General features: G+C 40.0%; 1 protein-coding gene across 7 annotated transcripts in view; it reads left to right on the top strand.

Annotated features, from left to right (window-relative positions):
- Window positions 1-17794, top strand: part of LOC116314175 (neurexin-1a) — a 246455-nt gene extending 228661 nt beyond the window's left edge. For 4 of the 7 annotated variants that reach the window (XM_039622145.1, XM_039622146.1, XM_031732105.2 and 1 more), the window contains 2 exons: window positions 1575-1662; window positions 15828-17794. In XM_039622145.1, the coding sequence (XP_039478079.1) occupies window positions 1575-1662; window positions 15828-16132 (393 nt within the window). In that variant the 3' untranslated portion in view covers window positions 16133-17794. The remainder of the gene's footprint in view (window positions 1-1574; window positions 1663-15827) is intronic. The other 3 variants (XM_031732107.2, XM_031732106.2, XM_031732109.2) reach the window with 1 other exon arrangement.
- Window positions 17795-19066: the final 1272 nt, after the last annotated feature.

The raw sequence follows: 19066 nt of genomic DNA, 5'->3' as shown, positions 1-19066 counted from the left end.
GATGTGAGCAGTAGAGAAAGAGAGTGGTGAGGTGGGAAGAGAGAGGCAGTATTGATTCCTTGATTCCCGTACCTCTGCCAGTGAGTGCAGAGTGTCAAGATCTCCCGCCAGGAAAAACAAATCACAAGGCTGAAGTGATGGATGTGGCACTCCAGGATCCGGCGGTTTTGCCATCTGGATGGCCGACACTGTATATCAGCCTCATGCGCAGCAAATTAAATTTACATTTGGACGGCTTCCCCGGGCCTCACCCAGCACAGATGCACCAAAAGCAGCCCTCCGCCACAACTTCCTTAATGGGTTTGATCTATCATTTCCGGGTCTATTATGTAAAGATGATGTTGGTCCATGTTCAGAATGTCAAAACGATGTTACAGTCGCAATAGAATCACATTATGCGCGGCCAAATGGATGTTAAGCAAAATGACATCACCTTTAATTTCCTTAAGATGAGTCGATACTAATCCAACTTGCCGAAATATTTTGATGCGCATTAGAACATCGGTGAAATAAGAGAGCAAATTCGATAAAAGCCAAAGTCTGTCTTCATTTTTAGGACCCTGATTCATTCCTCGCCCATTTTTTTTCCTTTGTCTGGTTTGTCACCGTCACACATGCGAACCCCTGCAGTATGAACAAAGTAAGGCTTGTCAGGAAGTACACGTAAAGGCTTAAAATTATTAGTGCAAAAAGAATAAGTGAGGATGTAATGCCACATATAAAAGAGGTTTTTCTGCTTAGCAGCACACCACAAAGAAAAAAATCCAACCTGGCCCTGAAGACGCCGCCATGCCTAAATGAAATGACCTTTAACGCCGAGCTGATCAAATGGCCTGAAGCAAGACTATAAAAGAACATTGCAGTATAATGTTTTACAGTGTACTTTTTTCTGGTCTATTGTTTGCCCTTTCCCATTTTCCTGGACGGTAAAATGTATCGTGTTTGGCAGGTGAGGAAGTGCGCTGAAAGCAGTCTGAAATGGATTTGATATAAGAGTCGATGTGGCAGCAGATGCCACGATTTGGTTTATTTTGGATCCTTATTTTGTAAAAAGAGATACTGAATTGCTTTGAAAGAAAGAAGAAAATATTGATTTAAGCCTCTGTTGAGCTGGCTTTTGTTTTCCTATGTCCTTTTTTTTAAGCTTTCATGGCTGGTTGTCCTCTAAATGTCAGAGGTGTTTTGTGATGGCTCTCAGCAATCACTTGAAGGGCTATGCAAAGCTACACAATGAAAAGCAAATTGAGCATGTGAGTCGACAATTGTGCCGTGAACTTCAGCCCCCACTGTTCCCCAATAATCTGATCTCATTTATGTAAAGACGGCGCTTCCTGGAAAGCAGCGTAGCAGCTGCTACAGCGCCGGGGAGCTCGTGCCTGTGTTGACAGATGATTTCAGCAGTCCAAAAGTTTAGTTTAGCCACTTGTATTCACATCTCAACTGCCTGGCTCTCTTTAACCTAACTCTATGGCAACACAGCTATTGGTAGTTTTGAGTGGGAGTCCTCTCAGCCCATAGATGCAGCTAAGTATTCCATGCCCTCACCACTCCTCTGTGTTATTCTCTCTTTTCAGACAACTGACGAGTTCCCGGTGGCATCAGCCGAGTGTCCAAGCGATGACGAGGACATTGATCCCTGTGAGCCGAGCTCAGGTGGGTTAGGTTAGTCATCTCTTTTTTTATTCTACTTCTCTCTGGGTGTGTCAGTGTGTCTTTGTGTGTAACAGTTCACCCCACCAGGGCACTCGAGGCTAACACATAGTGTTTAAATGAGCAGATTGGAGTTTAGTTAAAGCTTAAACACTTCTCAGAGGCTGATTTTTTTTTTTCTTCTTCTGGCTACCGCTGACTGCGTGATGCAGCAAGCTGCAGGTTGTCTGTTGGGTCGAGCAGCTCGTCTGTTGGGTCGAGCAGCTCCCTTTCTATACAGTAGCTCTTTCAGTAGTTTGTTGGAATCTAAATTATAAATGCAGTAAAATTACTGGTTTTTATTCATGCTGATTAATGTTTTAAGGCATTTTAATGTAACTAGCTTATTTGAATAGATTCAGGGTAGAGATATATCACTGTCTGACCTTGGACGGTTAAACATTTTGAGAACGAGATGGTATTTGTTTGTTTTTTGCTACAGGTTTAGTAGGACACATTCACATTTATTTGTTACACTCAGTAGATTTAGTCTGAATGAACAGAGGATGATCTGGCACTAGTACTTAGAACTTGTTTAAGTTTTTTCAGTTGTTGCTGTTTTTGTGTGGGTTTTGTTTGCTTGTTTGTTTGTTTGACGATTGTGCTTCATCGCGTCCTGATCTGTGTTTTTTTTATTAATTGATTCAAAAGCCTGATAATTGTTGCTCCACGACTTCCATCCATCAACATTAACCCACCTAACATTAGTAAATGTTCGGATCAATGCTCTCAAAACTCCGTGCACGAATAAAACTCTGCGATTTTGCGTCAAACCAGCCGCTGTTACTGTGCTTTCATTTAATTTCTTCATCGGCTCACGGCGTCTGTTAATAAACTCACAAAAACCCAGAAAACACGCACACAGTTGTGATTATCAGACCTGCAGGGCTCCAGCACGTGAAATCAAAGAGGGTAAACCCAGAGAGTTGGGAAGGCTGATTTTTACAGGTGTGCAAAGAGTCCCCACTGTTGTTAATTAAATTCTACAGTGGGCAGTGGGAGTTCATCCTGTTGTTTCTCATCCAGTACTGCTCACAATGGCTGCACATAACCACCCTTGGAGTTTGTGATTGAGGCACATGTCATGTGTTGCTCTTCATAAAATAAACAAACACATTTTAGTTTTGGGTTCTGACCGTGTGTTGAAGAGCCCCGAAAAGTGTAAAACAATAATCATAAAAAAAGGTACCACTTATTGTTCTCCCTGAAATTGAAAATGCTCCTCCCAAGCTTTACTCGGACAAATATTATAAATGTGTTTGCTCCCTGCAATGCTAGCAGACTTTTAATCTCTTACCTCGCCACACATGGAGGGCAATTAAGCGTAACCTTTGAATGGAAGGATTTTCAAATGCATTCTGAAGTGATGAGAAGCACAGAGAACAATTAAGTCCAGACCCAAGGCCCCACGCTCCATCTAAATGTGCTATCGATCAGAATGTGGTCATAAAACGTCCACTAAATTAATGTGTGCCCCACAGCAAAGACTATCAACTTTCTAGTCTGTCCCTCTTCCTGTTCCTTTGGTTTTCTACTAGCGAGATTAGCTTTTACCTCGCTCTTCTCCTGCAATACATCAGAGCGATATTCCGATTGGGCAGCATCACAGCAGGTCCTTCCAGGGAACACTGTATCTGCTGCTTCTGAAAAAATACACAGGAGATTGAGCTGTGTACTGATTCACACTCGCATTATGATATTCTGTGACAAGGGCATCTGCCAAAACATCAATTGCATACTGTGTGATGCTTAGGGACACACCCTCCCAGCGCAGAGTATCCCTCTTCTTCTGTGATCACTGAAGGGGATTTGACACCAGAGCTGTGGGCTCCCAGGGTGGCAGCTGTCTAACACCGTATCCTGATTAATATCTACATTCAGAACAATTCACACGCTCTGCCAAGCACATGCCACATCTCCGACAGGGCTGCTGTGCATAAAGAACTGGATACACTGTTGCTGATAAAGTGCTACTTACTCATATTACTGTTCAGCCAGCTCCTTTTAATGACGCCAATAATATATCATTTTTCATGCAACACCTTGACAGCCGCTTCTGTCTGGCATCTCCAAAGGAGTGGCCAGATGCGCATACATTTGATATCTCTCTGTCTTCACAGCGCATGTATGCATACAGCAGGATAATGTTGGTGTATAAGTGATCTACAGAGGTCGAGCTTTGAAAAACACTATTATGGAAGCTATCTGTGGTCCAAGGTCAGCTCTAGATCATCCCGCGTCTTACTGGAGTCTTGTCCCACAGCAGTCTCTGTCAGTTGTTGAATGACATGAATCAGGTAAACTTACTTATTGCCGAGCTTTATTACTCTTACTTCCGGAAACTATGGAAAGCCATCGCTACCAGCAGAGCTTATCGCCCAGCAGGACTCGGATTAGATCATACTGCACCAAATTGAATCCTCCCCCCTGCTTCTTGAAACCACAGAGGAATACACAAGCCTGTGATGCTGCAGCTCATCTGATCTGTAATAGGAGGATGCTTTGGGACCATGCTTGTACTGGGTAGCCAGTCTCACACAGCTGAATGTCAGCGTAATCTATCTGTCTGAGTGATACCTGTTTTTCGGACTTCTTAGAAAGAAAAGTAACAAAACTATCCATAAAGACAAAAAATCCAATTCTCTCATATGTAAATAATGTGTGAATGCTGACGTTTAGCAAAAATTTCCTTCATTTCTTGCGAGAAAATCTTTTAAAGACTGACACAAAGTGTTCTAATTATTTGCTGAAAACACAGATGCAGGTGGGAAAATATTCTCTTGAACAGCGTAGAAAGCTGCCACTGATTATTCTGCACCAAGTTTTCATGGTGAAAGTTAATGAAAGAGGTTGTTGCTGAGCTACATGAAGTCAGATGAAACGGATGTCTCTTACCTACCAGCTCCAGTTCATTGGCACCATGCAGGCTGTTGATGGAGGGCAGCTGCTGCAGAGTGACCCATATCCAAGGTTGCATGATTACATGCTGGAGCTGCCTATGTTCCTCATTTTATTTTTTCCTCCTCTAAGAGAACAATCCATGTTTAAAATTAGCAACTGTTTAAAATTAGTTAAATTCTTGTTACCAGATTTAATAAGGTTACCACCTTTTGGTTGAAAGCAAGTAAAGCAAAGTTTGTGCACTGTGTAAAATGTAATGCAAACTGAATGCAATGATTTGCAAATCTGATAAACCCATATTTTTTTCACAACAGGGTATGGGAAACATATTGAATGGTTAAAGTGAGAAATTTTCCTTCTTTATGTGAAATATTAGCTCATTTAGAATTTGATGGCAGCTAGATATCTCAAGGGAGCGGGGCTGGGGGACCAACAAAATGCTGGAAATGTTCTCTTGAGTAGTAAAAAAATCAGCTGGAGAAAAATTTTGTAGTTAATTAGATTCTTTGTCAACAGGTCAGTAACATGATTGGCTTTTATAAGAGCATCTTAAGGAGGCAGAGTTTCTCCAATCTATAAAAACCTATATCTACAATTATAATAATTCTGAATAATACACCTCGGTAAAGTAAATAATTAAAACTAAGGGTTAAAGCCGATCATTAACACTGGATGCCCATGATCTTCAGTCCCTCAAGCACCGCATTTAAATTTCGACATGATTTTGTCACAGAAATCAATACATGGGTTTAGGAACAAATCCATAAATCGTTGTTCGCCATTGTTAAACACAGTTCCTTGTGCTATCCATAAACAAAGGTTAAAGCTTTGTCATACAGAAAAGAAGGCATATATGAACGATCCAGAAATGCTGCCATTTTCTCCGGGTTGGTTTGTACATCTGGAAAAGACTTAACACTACAGGTTTTAGAGACATGCATGTCTATCAATATATGCTCCCATCCAGACCATGTCTTATTCAAGGAAGGCCTTACATATTTTATCAAGTGGATTCTCAGACTATATACTGCATCTATTACAACAGCATGGCTTCACAGCAGAAGAGTCCAGCAGCTGGACTGTCCTGCCTGCAGCCCAGATCTTTCATCAGTTTAAAACATTTGGCACATCATGAAATGAAAAATTCAGCAAAGAAGATCCAGGACTGTTGAACAGCTGGAATCTTGAGTCAGACAAAATGAGACTGCCATCAAGATATTTTTCTAAGTACTGGGGTGTGGGGATTAATCCTAATTTCAAATTAAATAGGTTAACTGCACTTGTAATAGAGCCAGATTACAACATAAATCTGTGTTCTATGTCAGCACAGTAAAAAATGAAGATAATGCTCACAGCAAGCCGTTGAACCCTAACTTAAAGGCAGGTGGAAACATCTAGCTTGTTGGTAAGAAAATACTTTGTTTCAATTTTAGATTATTCTTCTGTTTCCACTCTGAACCTATCTAAGCTAACTGGCTGTCAAATGTAGCATTATACTTTGGGAAGTATGTTTATTGTTACACAAAATAGCTGTTACATATTAAGCTACAATTGGCTGTTTTTTTCATGCAGCTTTAAGCGTACGACCCAATAAAATCTAACTATTCCTTAGTGGCCCATAGAAATCAATACCAGCTTTGAAATTGACTCCCTTAATTATTACTTGAGAACAAAGCCCCCCCTCCATACCTCATAATAAATAAATGATGGAGGAAAACATGAAGAAGTTTCTCTTACACCTGACAGAATACACAATGTTTCCTCTGAAGTTAGGATTCTCTGATCCCTGACTTCTAATGTTTTTTTCTTTCTTTTTAGAGAGCGCACAAAAGTAGACGGATATATCCAAACATCCAAACACTCGACGCCTCAGCTGGATGCTTATCTTTTATACCCGTGCACCTTTATTTTTCCACCATTCTACCGTCATTAATTATGCAACATGCAATCATGTGAAATGTGATTTGTATGAAAGAGAAAAGCCCCCCAACAAAATCGAGGTTCACACCATCAGCCCCAGTGAGACTTGTGGTATGTGCAGACTTTTGCATTTCACACATAATCTTTGAGTGCTTTTATTCTCTGCTAGAAATAGCCTTTTGCTGCACAGTGCCCATAGGCAGGTTAAGGTTAATCATCTCTAGTTTCCTCTTCTCTCTATGCGCGCTCATCTTTTTTTTTTCTTTCTTTTTTTTATCCTCAAGCATTCTGCAGTGACATTAGCGGCTGCTAATGTGTTTGACATTTTGTTTTAATAGATTTAATTTATGGTTGGGGAAACAATACATAGAGTAAACCAATAAATCAAACGGTAAATGAATACTCTCTTTAACCCCATGGCAATGACTGGAATGCACCCAGACAGGAGGGAAAAAAAATTAGAGTAAATTATTGTTTTAAAAGTAGCTGTGAGATTAATGAAACATTAAGAGCACTGTGCTGGCTTAAGAGGTCACTGCCCACATTTAATAGGTTATTCAATCATACCCAGCTGGAACTCTGTGTGTGTTCATTTCTCCCTTTGCTGAATACAGTGTCATGCACCTTGCATGCCAACAGACTGCCACTAGCAGAGATGGTTTAACTAATGGAAAAAAAAAGGGCTTTTTTCGAAACCGGAGGCCTATTGAACGTGATCGCAGCTCACAGCCGGGAACAACGGCGATGACCTTCAAGCATCACGTCTACTCTTTTTGCCAACATGTTGCTGTTATTTTCCTATAGTCTGCTACTTTCTGCAGACAGCCTTATGGAATTTGGCCATTTTTGTTTTTCTTGCACTCTTTCACTGCGGATTATGCCATTCAAGTCTTCTTTCTACATCCCATTTTAAATGAAGTGTGTTCTGAGAGAAAACAGGATTTCACACTTACTGTCAGTCTTTCTCTTTACTGATCCCACCGTATTTATATTTTCAATTACTTTTATGTTTTTTCACCGTTCATCTTTCTGGTGTGCTGACATTGATGATAACACATTGTGTCTGTTTATGAGTCTAAGTAGGGCATGAAAGACTTTGCTAACCAAGAAAAGAAAAGTTGCTCAGTTAAAGGCCAGTTATTGAAATAGAAAAAGCAACTAAGGGATTACAAATATTAATAAAAAATGTACCAGTCTGGAAAATGCATGTAAAGATGATCTCATCTTTACATGCATTTGATATTTTTGTTGACCTGCTATCTAACAACTGTATGACTTAATCTGACTAAAGGTGGTCATTAAGTTGTTGTGGGGATAAGAAATAGTCTCTAGTAAAACATATGTCCAGTTTTCTGAAAAAAGTTTTTCCTCCACTTCCTGATTTCTTATTTCAAGTTTAAGATCTTCAGAGATTTTTGAACATTCGACAAAGATAACCCAAGTAAATACATAATGCAGTTTTTAAATGATGATTTGATTTATTAATATGAAAAGCACACTAATGCCACGTTTGACTGATGTTCTTGTTTATAGCAGATGTAGCAGGAAGTAAACCTTCCAAATAGTTGAGCTTTTGTCTCGCCAGTCCACAGAATATTTTGCCAAAACATCTTGGACATCCTCAAGTTGTTTTTTGGCAAATGAGCCTTTGTGTCCTTTTTTAGTCAGCAGTGGTTTTCACCTTGAATCTCTCCCATGGATTTCATTTTTTGCCTAGTCTTGTTCATATTGCTGAATCATGAACTCTGACCTTAACTGAGGTGTTAGGCCTGCGTTCTTTTATGACTTCCTGGATGAGTCATTAATGTGCAGTAATTTTGCTAGGTAATTTTGGTAGGTGGCTGAACCTTCCCACTCCTGGGAAGTGAGTTGCTTTTTGAGCTCTTTCAGCCCATCTCACTATTATTTAAATGATTTCATGATTCAGCAGATCTGACAGTTATCAGTCCTGGGTGTGGCAAGTGAGAATGATCTCTTCTGTCCAACAATGTGGTTAATCACAGTTTTTGTACACATAGTTGTCATAGCAGCTTGTGTCAACATATTTAAGGCTGTTTGTGTTATCATCATCAAACCAAATACAGGTATGAACACAATGACACAATGTTACCTAGCTATAGAGCCATACACTATAAGTAAGTAGGTATAGAGCCCGAGACCTCATAACCTGACACTATAGAACTCTACCTCTCTAATCAAGAGATGAACTCCAGACTTGTGACATTAAAGCTGAGTAAGCTTAGTCGTCTTCTTTCATCTTGCCTTTTTAGTGGAATCCCTCTTGGCAAAGGCTTAAACTGCATCATACCTTTTAGTGGGGTTAAATCAAACACCTTTTTAATAATTCTCACTTCATTTCATGCTCACTCAGCTCTCAGTTCATCATCCACCATCAGCGTGCGCAGAGCCACTTCAGACTCATATATGCAAGCTGTCATGAGGCATACTGCCAGCATGTCACAAGTACAGGGTGGCTTGCATCACTTCTTGAGGACACTCCTATAATTAAAGAGGCAAGAGGGATTTAATAAATGTTTCGGCTCTGCTGCAGTTGATACAGTGACCTGTCTGCAAAATGATCCCCGGCTATATGACAACTTTGACAGCTCATGATTATAGCTGGATATGTGAAGTAAGAAGATGGTATAACACTAATCTGGCTGAATAACAGCAGTGTGTCACTGAGCATGCCAACAGCTGTAAGCCTGGTTGATCTGAAGGCAAACCTACAGCCACACCTCCCTAAGCCCTCAACGATGCATGATGTGTTGCTCATGTTGTCAGCTGTTGCAGTTTGCGGTTGGCCAAGTTTACACAAAATCTCTGTTCGCTAGTTTCTTGATTAAAAAAATCACTTCATTCTTTGATTTATTTCCATTGGAGCATTAACACAGCCTTGCCATTGTGCATCCGCTTAGAAAAAAAGCTTTATCCTTGTCTACCCTGCACAACCCTTTGAAGCCATTAGCAACAAAAGCTAATGAAAGGTCAAGCCCGGCCTGTCTGTTCAATATATTCTGAATAATCTTGGTTGCTCCATTACCTCTCAACAAGTCTTACAGACACCTGAAGTAAACCCACCCCCTGCTGTGCTTTTCCTTCATCTATGGCCCCCATCAACCTGCCCTGTTGCAAATTACCAAACAAATGAACCCTTTCACTGGAGACAAATGAGGAAAAATAGTCTTTGAAGAGGACCATTTATTCAAATCCCACCTGACAGTGCAAAATCTCTGATCCCATTTCTCTCCTTGAGCGCATGTGGCACAAAGAAGTCAGGCAAAGAGAAGTAGAATCACATCAGGCATTTCTCCGGCTTTTAAATGACATTTTCCTATGCGCCAGTGCTAATATCTTCAAGAGGCAAGCTCATATATCCATACTGAAGGATGCAGGCAGAATTAAGAGAAGAGATGCAATCAAATAAAGCCCGAAGAAAGAAAAGCATCAAAGTCTTCAAAGTCGCTTTGCACTGTTTATTAACACTGCACGGCAAAGTAAGTAAGTCTTAGCCAGGCGGTTTCTTTTCTTCCACTAAAACTCATGTATCAAGGTCACATATAAAATCTTTGCTTCTTTGTTCAGTTTTTATTTTATTTATTTACTTTTTTGTGCATCTCCTCTCGAGAAATCTCTGGTGAAAGCAAATGATTTGTGACTAAATAACTAGAACATTAACTGTTGTCCTTGTAAGTAAAACAGCAAAGACTTTATGATGGTCTGGATATGAGACTGAACTATAAGTCTTGCTCTGGGATGAGACGTAGAGGAGAGAGTTATTCTGGCAGTTTTTACGCAACTGCAATCCTTCAAAAGTTAACCCCCCTGAGTTTACCTCCATCGCTTCACAAGCACACCCCTGCAATGCTGCCATGAAGCTAGACACACTTTAAGGTCATTTTCCCCATGTCTAATTTTACCCTTGGGTACGCTCGAGTAGAGCTCATAAGAGCAGCCATCATTTTAAACACTTGTTTCAGGCGCTATTTCTTTCTCAGTTTATGTGCCTTCATTCTGTGATGATGGAGTGCTAATGAACAGACAGGCAGATGCATTTTGACTGAGGTCCTTTTGGGGTTTTCTCAAAGGCCTTGGGTCTGGGACATTACTTTATCTGAACTCCACTTGAGTTCAGGCACACTGTAGCCGGGCAGGGGCACATCAGGCACATGGGTAACAAATGAGCTGCATCACTGTGTTAAAGGCAGTCTAGTGGACTGTGTAAGATCCCATCAGGTGGCTATTTGATAGACAGTGCTGAGACTAAAGGTGAAATAAAGAGCTACTGTAAATGCTAATAGCTTTAGACAAAACATGGTTGTGTCAGCACTGTGCTAAATTTAGTGTTAACCTTTGACTTAATGGTCAGCTCTCTGCACCATAAAAGTATTGAATTCTTGCAAACTGTAAGAGTGGCTCCAACAGATCAGAAGAGTCCTAGTAAATTTTAAATACTGCACAGAGCACCCAGAATTTAGGAGCACAAACATACCACGGTCATGGAGGGCGAGGGGGAATTTAAGCTAGCATTTTTCTTCATATTATAATTTTCATATAAGCAAATTAAAAGAGAATTATGGCTGTATGTCCTGATCCAAAAAAATGAAAGCCAACAATTATTTTATTATTTCTTTGGGGCATTTTAATTCATTTAGGTAGTTATTTATTCATTTTTTTCAGTTAGTTTCATTTTTTGGGGGGCTGTTGTAGCCCTCCATAGAAAGATTTCCATTAATGTCAAAGTAAATGAGTAGCTCACTTAACCCACTTATTTTACTTTTTCAGTGATGAAAGATGAATTGTGGTCAGTTAATTGAGAGCTTTCCAATGTAAAGTCGCTGTGTGAGCTCAGCCTGTGGGGAGCCAATCAACAGATTCTGGCAAGAGGAAATAACAAAGCCCAGAGCTGGAGGTGTTAGATCACACGAGGAAGAACAACGCGCCATGATACTTTTATCACATGATGTAGCAGGCTGAGGCTGCCTCCCTCCCGAACCCTTCCGACTCTGTCAGCTCACTGTAGAGCCAGCCGAGGTCTCATATAAAACTCCAGAGTGCCACATCAAGACCTCTATCCTCCATCAACCTGCTATGTCATCTACACTTTCAACTTTTTTGACCCTGAACAAAGGATAGATAGCACATATGAAAGTAACTCACCGTTAATGCCCGTGCGATGGTTTGCTCGGGACGAGCCGTGTCAACCAGTGGCTTTTGCCCACAAGGCGAGAGCATTCTTCACACCTGTCTGCAAGGATAAGTGGGCTTGTCACAAGCAGAGCTAATCTGTTGCAACGCTCAGTCACACTCAATCCCCCAGTGGTACTCTCTGCTTGTCCTTGAATGTCGGATAGCATTGGAAGCATACTTGGGCCGCTGATCAGTCCAACCATGCTGGAAAACATGTCAATGAAGAGGAGCACCATCTCTGCGCCTGATAGGCAGCTTGGGGAACTTTTGCCCTTTGCAGTTTACACTTTTTTGTGCCCTTTAGTCCAATAATTTCCTAAAATAGACATACGTGATGCAGGTTGATCACGAGCAAATAGAACACCATTCGAAGTCATTGTTTGTCTGAAAATTCAACTGTCACTCAAGAGGAGATATGGAAGTAATCAAAAAGTGCTTTATTTCCAAAGCCATCGACAATGAGTAAAGGCACAAGAGAGAGAACAATGATGAGAGCTAGCAGAGACATAAGGAGAGCTGTATTATAGCTTGGATAGCATTCAGAAAATGAAGTGGGTTTGCTGATGTGCAATCACTCTCATATTCACAGGAGGATCCCTGATAGTAGGATGCTTTCAGTGTTATAAAACACCGACATCACTGTGTAACAATAGTAAAAGAAATATGTAGAAGAAGATCTAGAATAGTTTGCAGATAGGTCAATGCAAAGTAAATCCACCCCCCCACCCGCCCCATTTTATTGTTAGGCTTGTTCAACAGCATCGATAATAATCCTATTTAGAGTTACTGCATACGACTGGTTTCTCCTTCACTGAATTTTTTTTCAGTGAGAACATGAAGTGTCCTATTTGCTAATGCTCACAGAAGTACATTGTCTGTCATGAAATAAGGGTCTGATAAGATAGGAAGAGGTGATTATGACAAACTTCAACACAATAAAACTCTGCTATCCTTTTTATTTTCCTTTTGATGTAAAATCGTTGCTCTGCGCTGTATTCTTGAATAGGAAGAGTTACTTATGTGGAAATATTTCTGTGGCCGGTCAAGATCAAAGGATTGAAATTATGAAGACACAGTGTCGTAGTCTCTGTTTTAGAGTAACATTTCTTTCTAAAGTTGGTTTGATTGTATTAAAGCTAATGCATGTACTTTATTTTTTAAACCAAAATATAAAAAAATAAATAAGTGAAGACAGTAGGCCAACAAAGTAGGATACGAAGGACAGCACACGTATGATCAATTTCAAACTCTTTTCTCAAATTTATTATACAGTGGTCCCTCATTTATCGTGGGAATTACGTTCTAAAAATAACCCGCACTAGGTGAAATCGACGAAGTAGCCAAGTTTATTTTTTACAATTATTGTAGATGTTTTAAGGCTGTAAAACCCCTCACTAGACACTTTATACAGTTTTCTCAGACAGGCATGAACATTTTCACACTTTTCTCTCTTGTTTAAACACTCTCAAAGTTCAAACCTTCATAGAAAAATAAGTCCAGTATTATAGAATGAAACCAAAGATCAAACCCTGTTTTCAGGTTTAAGACAGAGTAGCTGGGGGAGAATTCAACATTAATGAATCAATGGTATGGAAGTAGAGGAAGCAAGAAGAATGAGTTGAGTAAAGTTTGACTTATCTGACTGTTTGGTTTCACTTAATGCGGTGTGCCTTATGGTCCGAAAAATACGGTAACTTCGACCTTCCTTTAGCATGTCCAGAAGTCCAACTTTTTGTGCGGTGGTTAGCATCTTCCTCTGCCTTTTGGGTGCTACCAAAGGTGTCTTTGACAGTGCAAAACGTTTTGTCAACATCGTTGTGTTTGTTGGGGAGAAAACTTACAAACATACAGTACAGCAACATACAGTATTTATGTAAATTTGACAAGCTGAATACATTCTGTACTGTACCGGAGACACGGCACGGAGGAGATTGATTGACTATGGTCTACAGCCAATCAGGACGCAGAACACAAGGCGCTGTAAAAAAAAAAAAAAAAAAAAGCATTCAAAATTGCACAAAAAATATCTGCTAAACAGCGAGGCCACGAAAAGTGAACCGCGTTATAGCGAGGGACCACTGTATTGAAATATTTTTTTTAAATTGTGCTTGCCAAAAAATTGAATATCTCATGATGTTCTGGTCAGTATTGCAGTTGCTATTCATGTGAGCAAGATTAGCAACTAATATGAGCATTTGTAATGTTTCAGTGTATAATTACTTCTCATTAGAAAGTATATACACTATCATCTTTGAATGACACTGTGAGCTCTTTATCTAATAGTTACAGTGATGCGTAAAAAAATGAATAAATAACCACAAAATAAACTATAAAAAATCAGTGAGAAGCAAACTTTTCTGCTTACATGAGATCAGGCAGACCTTTCCCTTCACGATGGACCTGCAGATCGGAAAAAGTTACTGTTGTTCTGAAACACTGTATTTTGTAGTGTTTTGTGAAGATCTGAGAACTTGAATGATCCACTTTTGTTCGTAGCGAGGACTTACCCCAGTTCTGAATCAGCTGCAGCTGTCTGTTCCACTTTTAGAGGAACCTTTTCAGAAGTTTGAAATGCACACTTGCGCCGTGCTGCTGCTACTTTATTGCCTTTATTACCTTTGAAATTTAAACAATAGCGACAATGAAAACCTACAGTAGGAATAAACGTGAACTGACTACTTTACCATTTGCATTATGTAACAAACTGGCTCTTATATCAACACATATGATTCTGTGTGTTACAGCATAGCCACTGCATCGTTTCATAAGTGCTGCAAGAAGCAGCAACAAAGTGGAAAATCTGCAAAGCTTGCTAAAAAAAACCCCAAAAAACTGCCCAGTCAACACAGAGGAACCATTTGAGCCCTTCATCTCCACACATCTATGTTTGTTTCTGTTATTGTTAGTTTGTCCACTGGAAATACAAACAGAAACTTAACATCTTCTCATCAAGATCACTACCATCTAAACACAGCTGTAAATCCCTGAGATATTTTCTCCCGATCCAGTCTAAACAGAGTGCTTTCATTTCCAAATGTTAGTGTTGAGTGTTTGGATTTCACAATTGCAACAAAGAGGGGCTTAACCAGAAATGATGACTGCTACAAAAACACACAGAGAGATGTGCCAGGAGGACTGAATGATATCGGGGAGGGGGGGGGGACTGACGTGTTTTCAAAATAGCACCACCAAAGAAGTCGAGACAGCCTTTGGCAAAAATCTGCTGATTCAATTGAAGAATTGTTTCTTTCTGAAAGATTTATTTTCAGAGACTGTGAGACAGTCATGCCGCTCGGATGAATGCTGAATGTTGGAAGTATGGCTTGTTCATTCATGACTATGCTGTAAAGCATGTAATGAGTTGTGAGCTTCCCTGTGATTGATTAACACATTAGTCGTCTTGTCAGTATTACTTTTGAATTTAGAAAATCTCTTTTTTTTCTATATATCCATCCATCCGTTCATTTAACCAGTTATCCAACTGTTGTTGTGGGCGAAGTGGCGCCTGTCTTAGTTATCGTAGCTTATAAAAAAATTCCCAAATTCCCAATATAACATTTAGATTAGTCCTCTATAGGCAGAGGAGAAGGTTAGAAAGGTCAAGTGCTATATTAAAGTCTACAAAACATCCCTGGCTCTTTTGAAGGTTCTTCTTCGGGTTGCATTTCATTGTAACTTCTTTGATAATTTTGTGACTGTCAGACCATGTAAAGTGTTGCCTTTAAAATATGCACGGGGTATTTGTGTCTTATTTAACAGTCAGAGTCGTTTTTGAAGTCTTTTGGCCATCACAATGGGATATTAAACGCTTAAAGTGTCAGATCCTGCTGCAGAAAGACCTTCGCTGGGACCCCTTATCTTTGCCATTATATGCCATTTCATTCTATTGTGCTCTATTCATTGTCTGACTGCACGCTTTTCTATTTGATGGGAAAGCCATTTAAGCCAGCATGTACTTTGAAAATCGTCAGTCTTGATGTCTATTATATTTGGGATATTCATTTGTGCATGCAGCTAGAAAAATGCATGCTCACATTCATTACACCAATACGGTCAAAGTAATGATGAAACGTAAAACACGGTGAGCTTTTTTATAGTAATCTTGTGTTTTTTGTCTTCCCCTGCAGCCAATCCCACCGGTGCTGGACCAAAGGGTTACCCAGGAACACAGGAGGTCTTCCGGGAGTCGAGCAGTACTACGGGGATGGTGGTCGGCATCGTAGCAGCAGCGGCGTTGTGCATTCTCATCCTGCTTTATGCTATGTATAAATACCGGAACAGAGACGAAGGCTCTTACCATGTAGACGAGAGTCGTAACTACATCAGCAACTCGGCACAGTCCAACGGAACCGTGGTCAAAGAGAAACAGGTCAACACAGCGAAAACCTCGAGCAAGAACAAGAAGAACAAGGACAAGGAGTACTATGTGTGATTGTCAAAGCTCTGGTCTTTGTCAGGCCAACATTTATCAAAGAGACAAATCAGGACTTGTGTAATATAACAACAAATACAAACATTATTTAGTCATTTTCCCCCATAAGACAATGCTCTGAAAAGCTGAAAAAAAAAACATGGTAAATAAAAAAAATTAAAAAATAAACTTTCTTCAGTCTTAAACACTGGACAGAAAGTACTGAGGTGAAAAGACTGGAGGAAAAATGGGTCTGCCAACAGTTAAAAATGAACTAAATACATATCTAACATGTCAGCAAAACACCATTAACCATCTGTGACTTGTTCTTTGGCCAGGTTTGTGATTGAACTCCCGTGTTTCCGGAGGAGCACAGATGCACTTTGCAAATGGAGTGACAGCATAGCAGACTTAACAATTCCATTTCCATTGCCTGTGTTTGTGTTGCGGGGACTTTTTCTAGGTAAAATGGCACAATGCATAAATAAATACATACATAAAAATACGCCAAACATTTATGAAGAGGATGAAGAGGAATTTAAAAAAAAAAAATCAATCACATGACGTTTAAGCCAGAGACGAGGAATCAGCCAAAAGTCCTCACGCTAGGGGCAGAGATGGCCTGCAAAGACTATTACCTGGCAGGCAGGGCTGCTGCAGTGCAAAGATGAGAACAGATGGCAGCTTCTCTTGAAAGACTTCGGTTTAAAAGAATATGTGAGTTGTGCCAGGAAGAAATCTGGAGGCCTTCGTTTTCACGTTGTGTGAACTCAAAGGAGAGACTTCGCTCAGAATCCCGCAGATGTCTCAACGGTGATCATTCAGGAGCCATGCACGCAAAATTATCTTATTACAGTACATATGTTTATATACAATACAACCACATCTATATGTGCTTTCTGGACTGTGACAAAGTGGTGTTTTATAGCCTGTTGTATAGATGATGCAAACTATAACTGCTCCTCAGCCGTTTTGGAATAAAACCTTAAAAAAAAGGACAAAAAGATGACATAAATGTTATTAAGTGTTGCTAGACATAGATTTTATGAGGACATCTGCATTTTGTTTTTGTTTTTTCAGTTGGATAATAATTTGAATCTCTCCCTGTTTTTACATGTGTTCCTATATAGTTTTTATACAAATTCCAACCTGGACCAGTAATAGCCTAACCTGAAACCTGCACAAGCTGTTGATCGCGGAGAGGTGTGACAACTTGTGTGGCTCTCTTTTAAGGATCCTGGTAGAATCACTGCCTTCCTGCTCAATCCTGACTTACATGAGTGAGAATGAAGACCTAGAATATGAGTGTTGATGATGATGATGATGATGATGGATGATGCCAATGATAAAGATAAATTAACTTGCTGTGTGTGTGTTTTCCAAGTGGTATTATAAGATTGTCCAGTGTGCGCTTGGGCTGACACAAAACCCAGAGGAGAATAGCTCAAATAAGTCTCCATTTCAACTGTTCTGTGTTTGTTCTGTCATTCTGTCAGTCAATTCTGCTTTCCAGAGACCTGTACTTGGAATGAGTATGAGGAAAAATGACCATGAACTATAAATGATGATCATAAATTCTCTTTGTTTGCTCCTCTTTTTATTTCTTCAAGCGTTTCATGTTCAGTTGAACTTCTTCTTGTACTCCACATCAAAATGAGTCATAAAAACGAGGTTTTTTTTTTCTTTTTTTTTTTGAAAAATCAAATGAATAAAATATGACTGAAGTGAACTTAAAACCAGACTATGGATAATATGTGTCAGAGCTACATGCAGGTATTATGACTTTCATTTTGTCATCAGGCAAGCACTCTTTACATCATTAAATGAGTGCTACACCGATTGGACTCCTAGAACACTGTCTGACTCATGACGGACGGCCTTTTAAAACTTTTGTTCCTCTTATCTTGATCCTTGTCAAATCCGGGGAGGAGGCGACATTACTCACAATCCAACTCAGGTGTGTTATATTAGGAGTCGCTAATGTCGCTAGATTCAAGCAGAAATGACTCAGTGGCTATTTGATCTTGTAAGCTCCCTTCTACCTAAATATGCACTGATTGTTTTTCAGTTTGACATTTGCAGTCAACTCTGAGTCAAGGGCATCCATTGTTATTTATCAGCTACAAAAAGCATATATCAGGCAGCAACCACCAGCTTGAAAAATGAACCAATGCAGAAGTACTAAAAAATGCAGCTCCTAGGATCTAAGTTTCTACATTATATTGCCAAAATTATATTGCCTTCATGCGCATATGAACTTGAGTGACATCCCATTCTAATCTATAGGGTTTAATATGATGTTAGCCCACCCTCTGCAGCTATAACAGCTTTAACTCTTCTGGGAATGCTTTCCAAAAGGTTTAGGAGTGTGTTTACGGGAATTTTTGACCATTCTTCTAGAAGCACATTTTTGAGGTCAGACACAAGAAGACCTGGTTCACAGTCTCCGCTCTAATTAATCCCAGAGGTGTTTTGTCGGGTTGAGGTCAGAACTGTGCAGGCTAGTCAAGTTCTTCCACACCAAACTCTCTAATCCTCGTCTTTATGGACCTTGCTTTGTGCACTGGTGTGCAGTCATGTTGGAACAGGAAGGGGTCCATCCCCAAACTTTCATGCTCCCTCAAAGTTGGGAGCATGCACTAGAACTAACTAGAGTCTAGAGAACAGATCTCCACTGCTCTACTGTCCAGTGGTGGCGTGCATTACTGCATCCGATGCTTGGTGATGCAAGACTTGGAGGCAGCTGTTCACAAATGGAAACCCATTCCATGAAGGTCACATGAAGTTTGGAGGTCTGTAATGATTGACTACAGAAAGTCAGCAATTTCTGTGCATTATGCACCTCAACATTCGCTGACCCTGCTCTGTGATTTTACGTGGCCTAATACTTTGTGGCTTAGTCTCTGTCATTCCCAGACTCAACTTGGTATTTAGGGTTTTCCATTAGGTGGTAGT

This window comes from Oreochromis aureus, linkage group 13 (genome assembly GCF_013358895.1).
Source record: "Oreochromis aureus strain Israel breed Guangdong linkage group 13, ZZ_aureus, whole genome shotgun sequence".
In the NCBI taxonomy this organism is placed as follows: Eukaryota; Metazoa; Chordata; class Actinopteri; order Cichliformes; family Cichlidae; genus Oreochromis; species Oreochromis aureus.
The sequence above is the reverse complement of the archived record's forward strand: the minus strand, read 5'-3'. Positions and strand labels throughout refer to the sequence as shown.